Source organism: Sodiomyces alcalophilus (genome assembly GCF_042370955.1).
Source record: "Sodiomyces alcalophilus JCM 7366 unplaced genomic scaffold ACRALscaffold_1, whole genome shotgun sequence".
Lineage (NCBI taxonomy): Eukaryota > Fungi > Ascomycota > Sordariomycetes > Glomerellales > Plectosphaerellaceae > Sodiomyces > Sodiomyces alcalophilus.
In genome coordinates, this window is record NW_027263532.1 from 2,050,240 (window position 1) to 2,062,985 (window position 12,746).

Consider the following 12,746-nt stretch of genomic DNA (forward strand, 5'->3'; position numbering starts at 1 on the left):
CCGAACTGCAGTGGTGGGGACCACGGGACTCATACTCTGCACCAATCGGAAGAGAGCGGACGGTGGAGCTCGGTGAAGACAAACAAAGAACCCCGGAAGCAGTCGAACGAAGTACCTTTTTGGAAGCTTTACCGACTGTCGTTCTACACAATATTTATAGTTACTGTGGTATATTAGACTTGTGCATGGAATAGTATGTACGATCCAATGTACAAGATGCCGAAAGACAACTTCAAATTGAACGTGTGATCACTTCACATACCTTCGTACATGTAGCGCATGGAGCATGGCTTGTTGCAATACCGGTACGGTACTCTGTAACTGAGCGGGGCAAGGTTCGGCTGAGGTGCCCCACCCCCAATAAGCGCCTGGCCCAGAACCCCGGTCTACCCCAACTTGCCCCGCATGCCTTTTCAGAACCTCACCAATCAGATGCCAGTGGCTGTCAGCGCCGGTCCGAGGTCCCTTCCGGTCTAGCTCCTATAATCGGCCAAGCCAACTTCCACTCGCTTGTTTCCTCTTCTCATGTCGATTTTCTCATGATGCGCCATATGTTTGACAGCCACCAACCGACCCATTCCACCCAGCTCCTAGCTCTAGGCGCCTCCCCCGGCTTTTCTTGGACCACTCACCAAGGTTCAACGCCGACGCTGTGTGCCGGCTCCCGCCACTATGACTAGCCACGATGTCGATCGGGTTTCGAACTCTATGATCCGTCGTCACAAGAACGCGCTCGGTTAGCCACGCGAACGTTCGCTTAACCCGCAGAGGAAAGACGTACCGATTCTAGTCAGGCCTTGCCTTGCTCCATCCCCTTGATCCCGTCATGGTTCTAGTCCCCCTTGCTTTAGGGAGGGAGGCAAGTAAGCATGCCGCGGAGAGGCTTCAATGTTGTCTCCCTATGGAGATGGAAACGAATACCTACAACGTACTTGCAGCATGTCACCTACACCCCGGTCTGGCATGGTGTTGATTCCATACCCTCACCCTGGGTTGCTTTGGCTCAAACCCCATGGCCTCGGTGCGCTCCGCTCCTTCGGGGTAGTATGCTGCGTGCATGCATTCGGGCCCCTTGCCCTGGCCTGACATGCGGGGAACAAAAAAGTGACGGGACCCGGTTCAGGGCCATTGATGGAACATGATTGAATACATATAGAGCCTACCAGCCGCCCCTTCCCGTCTTCACTGGGATCACCCGTTTGCCAGCCCAAGTCGATTCTCTGGCGTTGCTGTAAATCTGGTCTGGCACGTTGCCTTGTCAATACGACACGCTGCCAGCCGAAAAAAAGAAGTCGAAAATCCGAACATCCGTCATGGGTGCCGCCGCCGACATGCAGGAAAAGTCGGCCACCAACGATCTACAGATTGAGCGTGGCCCCGACCCAAACGCCAACCTTCAGGATGCCGCCGTCGACGACAAGGTGCTCAATCTGGTTGCCCAGGAGGGTAACGAGGCCGAGCACAGCTATGGCTTCATCCAGGGTTTCAAGACGTACAAGCGCGCCGCCTTTTGGTCCATCGGTATGTCCTCTACCGTCGCCTCACCTCGCGGCTCCCCTCCCCCTTTTGCGCCGATGCTACTGCCTTGTACTCTTTTCGGTGGCTAACTCGCGCCCTTTTTTCTCCCCGCCTAGCCATCTCGACGACGATCGTCATGGAAGGCTACGACGTGACGCTCCTCGACTCGTTCATCGGCTACCCCCAGTTCCGGCTCAAGTACGGCGAGTACTTGAACGAGGAGAGCGGCTACCAAATCTCGGCCGACTGGCAGACGCAGTTCAAGGTTCTCGCCGCCGTCGCCAACATTGTCGGCGCTCTACTGAACGGATGGGGCACGGCCAGGTGGGGCCACCGCCGCGTGCTCATCGTGTCCCTCTTCTGGCTCACCGCCTTCATCTTCGTCGTCTTCTTCGCCCAGAACATCGAGACCCAGCTCGCCGGCCAGACCTTGTGTAACGTTCCCTGGGGTGTCTTTGCTACGACCGGTCCCTCGTACGCCGCCGAGGTGACGCCTCTGGCCATTCGGCCGTACTTGACTGCCTATGTGAACCTGTGCGTGTTGTCTTCCCTCTCTCCTTGGTTTTCCCCCAGCCTTGTCCCCTTTTCTTTCCTTTCGCCCCCTCTAACATCCATGTTAACATCAACCCACGTAGGTGCTGGGCTACCGGCCAACTCATCTCGGCCGGTGTTCTGGCCGGCCTGGTCGACATGCCCAACGAATGGTCCTTCCGCATCCCCTTCGCACTGCAGTGGGTCTGGCCGGTCCCGCTGGCCATCCTCGCCTACTTCGCCCCCGAATCGCCCTGGTTCCTCGTCCGGACCAACCAGCTGGACAAGGCCAAGAAATCGCTCGAGCGCCTCTCGGAGCCCTCCCACAACGTCAACCTCGACGCCACCCTGGCCATGATGGTGCACACGGACAAGGTCGAGAAGGAGGAGCGCGCCGGCGTGTCGTACTGGGAATGCTTCCGGGGCACGAACCTCCGCCGCACCGAGATTGCCTGCATGGCTTTCATGTCGCAGATCACCAACGGAGGCGCCCTCTGCTACGGCGGCACCTTTTTCTTCCAGCAGACCGGCATCCCAGATAACACGGCCTACTACATCGGCCTGGGCGGCACCGGTATCGCCTTCATCGGGACCTGCATCTCGTGGCTCTACATCCATCGCTTCGGCCGGCGCATCATCTGGCTCACGGGCTTCGCCACTTTGACGACCATCCTCTGGACCATCGGCATCCTCGCCTCGGTGCCGCAGAGCCTGAGCCTGGCCTGGGGCCAGTCCCTGCTCTGCATCGTCTGGCTCGGCGCCTACTCCATGAGCGTCGGGCCCATCGTTTACACCATCGTGGCCGAGATTGGCTCGACCCGTCTGCGCACCCACACCGTCGTGCTGGCGCGCAGCTTCTACTACGTCGGCAACATCATCTGCGGCGGCACGCTGCAGCCACGCATGCTCTCCCCCGGTGCCTGGAACTGGCGCGGCCGCACCGCCTTCTTCTGGGCCGTCCTCGCCACGCTGACATTTATCTGGGGCTATTTCCGCATGTTCGAGACTAAGGACCGTACTTTCGGCGACATGGACTACATGGTGAGTATCATGCCGCGTTCCAGGACACTTGACTTCTTTAGACCCGGCATTGCTAACGCTATGATTTTGCTGTTCAGTTCCAAAAGAAGGTGCCGGCGCGCAAGTCGCGCAAGTATGTCATCGACGCGTCGGACCAGTTCTACCACGGCACCGACAACTCGACGACTCAAATCAACGAGAAGGAACAGAAATGAGGGGAGAAGTAGAAGTGTTGAATTTGTTTCGAATACGCGCACTGGGCTCAGGGAATATGAATTTTGCTTACAACCCGGGAGTCTTTTGTGATGTCTTGTGAGAACAGTCGGACGTGACTTGGCCGTGATTGTGATCGTCGACTAGTACAGATGCACATCCCGAAGACTACGACTGAAGGCCACATATCATGGTATTACCTCTGTTGGTGATGTAGCGTAGCCTCAGCGTATACCCAGTGTGCTCGTACTTGACTATCGTACATAGCACGCACATGTAGAAGCCCAATATACCGATGCAGGGAAGCGCCGGGAACACATTGGCATTTCCGGGCCTCTTCATTGGTGTAGGATGTAGAAGCAGGGACTCCCATGAGAGCATCGCCTTGATCTGATGGACAGTGGCAGAACGGATGAGAATTTCAGGACATATCTGGTGAGTCCTGGGGGAGGACATTCCTTGCTCCATGACAAGAACATGGTACTCATTTCTTATACCTTTATATATATCGACACGGAGAATCCCGTCATTGACCATTAGATTCTGCGCCTGGTCCTCGCAACTCCTCGCGTCCAGTCCCCTTTAATCCGAGCCCAAGTTCGCGCGTGTCCTAGCACACCGAGGAACAGATATATACCAGGATAATATGCAGAGTACATGTAACTTACATGTATGCAATGCAGGCCGACGTACAGAGATCTCCAAGATCCATACATCTGAGCCTTTCCCAGAAGATAGTGTGCCGTGGTTGTTAAATTCCAGTAACTTCAGCTAATCACATGTATGAGAAGTTGTGCTGTGGACAAGGAATGGAGGACGTCGAAGTAGCCGTGTCGCCTTTACTATTGAGCACACAGTTAGCAAGTCGCCCACACAGGCGACGGATGCCTGTCAACGCAGCATCTTCACGTCCCAGAGAAGAAGTATAATCGACTGGTCAACATAATCTATATCTGACTTCCTGTAGTTACCAAGACATCGCTTTTCCGTCTTCTTACGGCCATTCTACTCTTCATCTATCAGGCCAAACGTCCACGAAGACTCCCACTTATACGTCTCTCCAGGCCCCGTGATCTGCGCTTCCCGTCTTCCCCACTGCGGGCTACCACGCAAAAAAAACACTGTCAGTAAAATGGCCATGTCTGTTTTTGTTTAAGGAAAAGGGGCAGGCCAAACTCACTTGTTAATACCATTGGTGAAATCCTGCGGCTCAATCGCAATGCCGGAACTCTTCCCAACATTCCTCACGCCATCCCGACCCTGCGTGGATTTCAACGGCGTGGTCCCGTCGCTCCAGCCCATGGTGTAGACCTGGACACCGGGCTGGTCGGTCCGAAGGTCAGCCTTGATGCCGTTCCACGGGCTGGCGAGCGTCAGCACGGGCGCCTCGGAGCCCTGGGGCACGTCCTCGAAGAACCAGAAGTGGTTGTAGCCCTCGGTGCCGCCGGCGTTGGTGCTAAACTCGGGCGCGTCGCGCGCGTGGCTTAGGCGGCGCGGCGATGTGAAGTCCATAATGCCCGTCGAACCGTCGGGCCCGGCGACGGGGGCACGGTCGCCGGTGGGGAGGCCGTGGGGGTCGAGTGGGAGGTAGCGCTTCGCGTGGGGCATGTGCAGGGTGTGTTCCAACACGGTGTCGGTGTCCGGGTTGCGGTAGGCTTCGAGGTTAAAGTAGGTGTGTTGGGTGAGCATGAGGGCTGGGTGGGGGTAGATTGTCAGTCAGTCAGGCCGTGGCAGCGCCATGTCGTCCATTCCGCTTTTACGAGTACTGGGGCAAGAAAGAAAGAAAGGACCTACGCGTCTTGGCCTCGGGTGAAGTGGCCTCCATCTTGATATCCCAGCGGCCGCCATCAACAACGCTATAGGTGACCTTGCAGTCCACCTTTCCCGGGAATCCTTGCGAGGCGCCCTCCGGGTCGGAGATGAAGAAGGTGATGGACGAGTCAGTGACGTCGAGGACGTCCCAGAAGCGCCAGGACCAGTTGTTCCCGCCGCTGTGGAGGGTGTTGCCAGGGCCGTCGTTCTTCTCCGTGTGATACGTCTTGCCGTCGATGGTGTACTGGGCGCCACCGATCCGGTTGACGTACCGGCCCGGGATGGCGTTGTAGACGGGATGGCCGGGGTCAACAGCTATAGGTCAAATAACCAATGCCAAAGTCAATTGGGGGAGAACCGATCATTGGCGCACTTGGGAGACGCACGGTAGTAGGATGCATCGTCGTAGCCGAGCACGACATCGACTTCGTTGCCGTGTTTGTCGTTGACGAAGAGGTTCGTCAGGGTGGCTCCATAGGGGATGAACTAGAAGCCAGTGTGAGTCTCAATATAATGACAATGGAGGTGAGAGTGTTCAGGGATTTCTTTTCCCCTCTCGTACCTGAGCCCTGATGCCTTTGGCGGAAATGGTATATCGTCCATCTTTACCCGGCTTACGGACCTTTGACGGCCGTGCCAGCACCGACGCTGAATGAGACGGAAATGTCAGCTGCGTGTCAATTGCCCATGCATTGAGATTTCAACAAGAGGGAAAGCTGAGTCCGTGCCTCAGATATGCACGCACTTATCGAACCCATGACTTTGAGTTTCAATCTGCCGTATGATATGGTGTCGTGGCTCTGGACGAGAGTAAAGCGGTAGAACTTGACGATTCTGGAATGAAGTTGCAAGGCTCAGATCCAACAGTCTGTCAAGATGAACGAGATGAATGCCATTGTCCCGCCAAGTCGGAGAGCCATCATCCTTAAAGTCCGCGCTGCTACGGTAGCGAGACTACCCAGGCATTTCTATAATTAATATGGCCCCTCTATTCACAGGCACGTTGGCTGAAATTCAGCCAGAATGAGATGAGAATTCGCTCCAACTGCAGCGCCGTTCCTGGCCCCGCTTGGATTAAGGGGAACCCCTGTCATGGCAAGGTAATCAACGAACGGACAATCGGACCGGAGGGGATAGAGGGGCCCTAGTCGGGAGAGGCTGGCCCTGAGGCGCCCTCCATGGCGACGGAATTACCAAAGAAGGAGAGGGACCCCCGTATATGGCCCGATGGAGCTTTGTTTCAGCGAGGCTAAACTCATGGGCACATGTCATATGTGGCCTCTTGCAAAGAGAATTCGGAATAAACGGAGCGAGGCCGCGTCGTAGGAGGTTTAGGTCTAGCCCGCATCGTCTTGGCAACGGACCTTGCAGCAAAAAGCTTCCCACCACCATTGTCGGAGCTTTTTTTCTTTTCTGAACCTGGGAATCAAGCTTGGGTGGCGTCTGTCGGTAACGTGGGATGGCAACGTCGTGCTGAAAGTTGAGCGAGAACCATGTTTCTCATTCTGAGGATTTCGACTCTTGTATGACAAGACTCGAATCGGGGGACCGTCTGGCTGGTCGCCATGCAATTCAGGGTGCTGATTGTACCTCGACATCTACGTCGGGGGCTCTGACATATTCACTGAAAGGACGGATCGCCAGCTACAAATTGCCTGCTTCCGCTGACTTCCTGAGCTGCTGCCCAAGGACCCGGGTGGTGGGAAAGTCAGAGCTTGCGGTGTCGATCATCATGGCGATCGAGAGGGCCTGGATCAGTTGTCTGCCGGTGTCTCCCTGGGCAGCTTGAGGTGGGGGTCCAGTCTGTCGAGTCCAGTTGCGTTTGATGCCTTCAAGTGGGTCGGTCCTTGAGATCGTCAGAGGTTCAAGACATTAGTTGACATTTTGAAAATGTTGAGATTGTCCTATTTGCTCTGCAGAGCTAATCTGCCAGCCATATAACTTGAATCCTGGAAATCACAAGTCATGGCGCCGTCCAGGACAAATCTCGGGTCAGTTGGATTCCATCTCATGGCATGGCAAATTCCTGGATTGGCGACAAGCATCCTCGTCGGCGCGACACTCAGACGTAGGGTTTGTGATGGCCAGACACTCATGTCTCGATGCTGCCGGATGTGCTGGAATAGGGTTGCGGAGCGTGCAGCTGCAAAGGTCAACAGACGCAGAGGATGCATTCTCTCCATGGAACCCCAATCTTTCACCGAGGCAGGTGTGAGAAGGCTAAAAGTCGTGGACTCTCGCCAGGAGGAAAAAAGAAAAGGAAAAAGAAAAAATAAAGAAAGAAAGAATACATATCTGACAGGTGGCAGGGTAGCTGTCAACTGCTGTCGAATGGCAAGTGGAAGTTAAACCTGCTTACTAAGAACCTCCAGCCCCCTGACGGTGCGGCGCACAAACAATGCTCATCCACCTTCACCTGTGACGACATGCCATCCACCCAAGACCCCGTCAGCACTCACTATATACTGATGTTGAGTTGACGCTTTGGAATCTCCATACCTCTTCTCCAATAGCTTGTTTCTCGGAACATCCCGTTGCATAGGAGACCCGCCAAGCCATCCCCACGGACCCTCCCTCGTGCTCACTCGCTCGACCTTAAGTAGGCAGCTTCTATATATCCCACCGTCGACATGGACGCCTCCTCGACCTCTACTCCGGCCACGGGACCTGGGTCCGAGGCAGTTACAGCCCCGCAGGCCAGCGTCCCCGGTCCGGCCGGCATCACGGGCAAGATCCTATCTCTCGACGAGAGCAGCGCCCTCATCCAGCATGCTCCCTCGGACAGGGCCGACGGCGCGCAACGACTGGGCGACATCCTCTACACACTGCAGCAGCTCTGGTTTACCGGCTCGGAGGACGTCGACCTCCTCGCCCAGAAGATTGGTGACGCCAGTCGCAACGGTTAGTACCGGCCCGTCTCGTTCGGGAACATGGTGAACACCAACTGACTGACCCTTCACATCTCAGTTTCATGGAGATTGCCCCTGGGAGACGCCGGCGTGCTCAACTTCTTCCTTGACATTCTCTCCCTGAATCCTATTCGCCATCCGCTCAAACTCCATGCCCTCCGTGTCGTGGGGAACGCATGCGCCGACACAGGTTTGTGGTCGCCATAGAGCCAGACCCCTCTCTCTCTCTCTAACTAGGACCAAATCTCACCTTCGCTTAGATGAGAACCGCGCCCGCGTCGTGGAATCCGATCGTCTGCCCTCCCTCGTGAGCCAGCTTGCCGATAGTGAAGTCCTCCCTTTCGTCGTCCAGGTCCTCCACAACCTCATCATCGACCACGAACCCGCCCAGCTGGCCGCCTCACAAGCCGGTCTGAGCGCCCAGCTCGTCGGTATCCTGTCCGGTCCTCGCCTTGCCGAGTGCTATACTCTCATTGGCACCATTGGTACCATCCTTGAGCTTCTCGTTGCACAGCGTGCGTTTCTGTTCCCTCATCCTGCCCTTCCCTCCCCTCGTCTCGCTAACCTCGACTGCTTTCCCTTAGAACCCGAGTCGACGGTGGCCGACCGGCAAACCCCCTCCGTCCTCCTCAACCTAGCCCTCGATTCGTCCGTCGTCGATGATCCCGCCGATCTCGTCCTCCTCATCTCCGTCGCTCTCTCCTACCTCTCTTTCGAGAACATCCAATCCACCTTCGTCGCCTCCGGTGGCGTCCCGACCATCCTCTCCGCCTTCCGCCGGTTCACCACCATCCTCGACCCTGCGACCGTCCAGGGCGACGCCGCCAAGAAACATGACCTCGGTCCCCAGCTTCAACAGGCCGCCTCGACCTTCATGCAGCTCCTCGCCGACATCTGCTACTTGCCCGCCTTCACCGCCGCACACCCCCTCGGCAGCCCCGTCTTCCGAACCCTCACCTCCTGGCTCGATCCGTCCGCCAGCCCCTCCCTCCAAGCCGCCGCATGCCTCTGCATCGGCAATGTAGCTCGCTCGGACGAGGCCTCCATCGCCCTCGTCAAGACCCACGCCATCCACACCCCCGTCATCGCCGTGGTCCAATCCCAACTGCAATCCCTCCCTGAGCCTCCCTCCGACCCTCTCCTCCTGCACTCCGCATTGTCCCTGCTCAAGAACCTCGCCATCCCACCCGCCACCAAACCTTTCCTCTCCGACCTACTGTCCCCTCCCATCCTCCCCTCCCTCTGGTCCCTGGATCCCAATGCATCCCTCCAAGTGCCACAACTTCAGTTCGCTTCCACCTCGCTCGCCCGCCTGCTCCTAACCTCATGTCCATCCAACGTCCGTCTCTTCATCTCCCGACCTGCCCGCCCGGACGAATCGTCCCCCTCCGCAGACGACCAAGGGAACAAAGCCGAAAACGAATCCCCGCTCCACCGCTTCCTCGACCTCTTCGCCAAAGCAGACCCCACATCCGCAGCCCACACCCGGACTGAAGCCGCCCGCGCCCTCCTCGCCATTCTGCGAGTCCTCCACACACCCGCCCAAACCCCGGCGGTAGACCGACAAAGCGACGACCAATCCGCCACCGAGCCATTGCCATCGTCGCTCCGTGCAACCTTCTACGCCCAACACGGTAATGACGGCCTACTCCCCAGCCTCGCTCTCCTAGTTACCCAGGACAAGTTCCCCGCGCTGCGGAGCGAAGCGTGGTTCGTCATGGCGCTCATGGCGCGGACCCTCGACGGGGCCGCCACTGTAATCCGTCTTCTCAAGAGCTCGGAAGGGCCGTGGGACGCACTGCTAAACCGCGTCGCCAAGAACAGGAACGGTATTGCGTCCCCTGCGGACGAGTCGGGAGAAGGGAAAGCGGAAGAATCGTCGTCGATTTTCCCAGCAGAGGGTATCGCGACTCTTGACCCCTCGTCAGCTGGAGGCGTATCCGCACAGCAGCAGAAGGAGGCAAGGGGCGACGTGTCCCGTGCAGATCGGGAGAATGCCCTCGTGCTTGTTTCCGAGTTGATGCGGAACGGTGGGGACGAATTGCCTCCTGATTGGAAAGCCAAGTTTGAAGACGTCTTGAAGCAAGGAGGGAAATTGGTGGTTGGAGAGAGGGAAGGGGGGATCTAGTCATACAAGGTTGATAATGAATAGCAGGTTGTCTATGTATGCTAAGACGCTGATTGATATCCTGGTAAACCCTCTTGTTGTCTTGTCTATAGCGCAACCATCGTGTATTTGGGACACCATGCACGAGATCCCAGAAGGGGCCAAGGTAGCCACCCTCCCAAGTCATACAGAAAAGACCATCACGCAATCATTCAATGGTCGTGTCATGTTGTCATTCAGACTATGCCTTTCTTTCCCATTGCACTCATCTGAAAATACATACGCCAGCCGGACGACGAATGCAGCTGCGGCATCTAGTGCTTTTTGTTCTTTTCTCTCTCCCTACCAGTCCTTACGAACCTGGCCCCATCGCCTCGCATTGTCTCTACCGTGGGGGGAGGTGTTGCTATATGTTATCCCCCCTCACCCCAGGCCAAGAATAAAAGGACGGAGTAAGAGACTCCCCCGTGCGTTTCTCATCGTTTCTCACACACACTCCCCCCAAAACGATCCTAAAGCAGCCAGAGCCGTTGTGCAGCGTTGTTGTTTGTGCGTCAAAGAAAACCGATACCATGCTAATCCAGCCCCAGCCCAGCCCGAACGACCAAAACGGACGAACCAAGGAAACGAGCAAAACGCACAACACAACTACCAACTCCGTCAAAGGGGAGCAGTTTATGCTTATGCGTGGTTGCTTTATTTCTTGGCAGCAGCCTCGGCCTCGGCCTTGTCCCTGGCCCGCTTCTCCCGCTGGCCACGGTGGCGCTTGTCGCTGCGGGCGAGGCGGAGGGTGCGGTAGGCACCGCCCTCGTGGGGTGCGGGGAGGTCGCTCTTGCTGATCTCGGAGAAGCCCGACGCGAGGGGCTCGATGGGGAGGGCCTTGGCGATGCTGGAGACGGTGGCGGTCTGGGTGAGGTCGGCGGGCGAGTCGCCGTTCTTGGGCTTGCCGGCCTTGCGGGGGAAGAGGATCAGGCGCTCCTGGTAAGCCTTCAGGCGGGCGACGTTGGCGGCGAGGCCCTCCTCGGAGATGTTCTGGCGGCGGCCATCAACGGCGATGCCGATGGTCTGGGCGAAGCGGCGGGGGATGCCAGCCTCCTGTGCGGTGCGTTAGCAAGAGTGAACGCCCATCATGTCGTCGAATTCGCGCTCCATCAACGCTCCATCCTGGATAAGGGAAAGACGGAACCAATCTTTGAACTATTGATTCATTCCCATCATCTCACGAGATCGTCATCGTACCTTGAGTTCGGCCAGAGAGAAACCACGGCCGACGCGCAGTTTCCGGTTGTACTTGATGGTAGGGCACCGGACAACGGGGCGGAGCCTGTCGACGGGACGGGGAGCGACCGCGGCAGCCTTGGCCTGGCGGTTATTGCGGCGGCGGAGCTTGTTGCTGGCCTAAATTCCCATTGCGTCAGAACTTTTTGTCTTTTTCTCCCACCAGAAAACATCATCCAAATCGCTTCGTACCTGGTCGAAATGGGTCCGGACCCGGCGCTGCCAATCCTTGCGGAAATCTACCAAGATGCAGTCAGTTGTCTGTTACGGGTCGCACTGCGGTGGTCCATCGTCGCGTCTGTCGATGTGCTGCATGGTCCGTTCGAAGGCAGAGGAGGGGAAAAGTTGTGGCTCACGGTTTTCCGGGATCTGCTGGTTGTGCTTGATCGCCTGGAGGAAACAATCAAGTCAGTACGAGATTCTACAGAGCACTCGAACGGCAATAATTTGACATACCATTGTGACTGTTTGCGACCAAGAGGCTCTTGTCCGGGTATCTGGGGTGCTGGGCTGTCGAGTGAAGTTTACAAGTCGGAGATGCACTTGGGCAAGACCAAGGGAAGTTTTCCAGGGCACAAACCCTCAATCGTCCGGTACGTACCGCTTGGCGTTTTCGAACGTAAGCAGTGGGGTGGGGCTTGTGGTCTACCTAGAAAATTGTTTGTGGGCAGCGAAGATTTCACTCGGTAAGGTCACATGACCAGACCACAGATTAGGACCGGAGCCTGAATTGTAAGGCCAATGGTGTACTCAAAGCTGATTGCGTGGCGAGGAGGACCCACTCTCGGGAGCTATAAGTATCAGGACACCCCCTCTCAAGTTTACTTGTTTCTCTCTTTCTCTTCTTCATACTTACCTTGTTCGATTCTAGGGCGCTCAAGAATGCTCTGGAGTAAAGAGGAGAGCCTGCATTGCACATCGCGGAGTTAGCCTCTTTCGATTGTCCTTCGGGGCCATCGCGGGCGCAATTTTTGCTTTTCAACTCGCAAGAGTCTCATTTTCATTATGACCGCGCCTTGAGCGTAGCCATGAAGAAGATGCAGCCGGCGTCGTATGGCCATGACAGTAGTTTGACAAGTAATTTTCCCGTATCTAACGGCTCTGAGTCCGACGCCTGTATTTCCGTAGGACCGACCGCATGGCCTCCTGCCCCATTGTCAGTCACGATCCACTGATGTTCCATTGATCGAAGGATGTTCCATTTCCGCGACATGTTGTATTCTTCCTTCCTACGTATCCCTCAAGCCATTCTTGCTCTAGCCATCGAAGAACATCAAGGAGAATTGTGCTCCAGCAAATGAAGGATGATTCCTCGCGCAACACGAGCTGTGATCGCAAATTCTGGCCCTCAATCCTCG

General features: G+C 56.6%; 4 protein-coding genes across 4 annotated transcripts; 2 read left to right on the forward strand and 2 right to left on the reverse strand.

Moving 5' to 3' along the window:
* Positions 1-1,133: 1,133 nt before the first annotated feature.
* On the forward strand, positions 1,134-3,637 carry ACRALDRAFT_1038880 (uncharacterized protein). The gene is made up of 4 exons (XM_071015113.1): positions 1,134-1,521; positions 1,635-2,052; positions 2,154-3,090; positions 3,168-3,637. Exons 1-4 carry the CDS (start codon positions 1,314-1,316, stop codon positions 3,282-3,284), a joined length of 1,680 nt encoding a protein of 559 aa, XP_070878977.1. The 5' UTR covers positions 1,134-1,313; the 3' UTR covers positions 3,285-3,637.
* Positions 3,638-4,458: 821 nt separating this feature from the next.
* Positions 4,459-5,852, reverse strand: ACRALDRAFT_1067364 (uncharacterized protein; the record flags this gene model as incomplete). The annotated part of the gene is made up of 6 exons (XM_071017440.1): positions 4,459-4,976; positions 5,077-5,409; positions 5,481-5,580; positions 5,657-5,670; positions 5,717-5,764; positions 5,840-5,852. 6 exons carry the CDS (start codon positions 5,850-5,852, stop codon positions 4,459-4,461), a joined length of 1,026 nt encoding a protein of 341 aa, XP_070878978.1.
* A 1,872-nt stretch (positions 5,853-7,724) lies between these two features.
* Positions 7,725-10,131, forward strand: ACRALDRAFT_1054121 (uncharacterized protein; the record flags this gene model as incomplete). Its single annotated transcript, XM_071015809.1, has 4 exons — positions 7,725-7,995; positions 8,062-8,193; positions 8,264-8,518; positions 8,588-10,131. 4 exons carry the CDS (start codon positions 7,725-7,727, stop codon positions 10,129-10,131), a joined length of 2,202 nt encoding a protein of 733 aa, XP_070878979.1.
* A 675-nt stretch (positions 10,132-10,806) lies between these two features.
* On the reverse strand, positions 10,807-11,847 carry ACRALDRAFT_2024053 (60S ribosomal protein eL13; the record flags this gene model as incomplete). Its single annotated transcript, XM_071020187.1, has 5 exons — positions 10,807-11,205; positions 11,350-11,508; positions 11,581-11,627; positions 11,745-11,778; positions 11,845-11,847. The coding sequence occupies 5 exons, from the start codon at positions 11,845-11,847 to the stop codon at positions 10,807-10,809; spliced, it is 642 nt and encodes a 213-aa protein (XP_070878980.1).
* Positions 11,848-12,746: the final 899 nt, after the last annotated feature.

Excerpts from the sequence above, each read along its gene's own strand:
- ACRALDRAFT_1038880 (XM_071015113.1), top strand. The coding sequence starts at position 1,314 with ATGGGTGCCGCCGCCGACATGCAGGAAAAGTCGGCCACCAACGATCTA. Across the intron at positions 1,522-1,634 it reads CGCCGCCTTTTGGTCCATCG|CCATCTCGACGACGATCGTC; the intron begins GTATGTCCTCTA and ends CTCCCCGCCTAG. Across the intron at positions 2,053-2,153 it reads TTGACTGCCTATGTGAACCT|GTGCTGGGCTACCGGCCAAC; the intron begins GTGCGTGTTGTC and ends CAACCCACGTAG.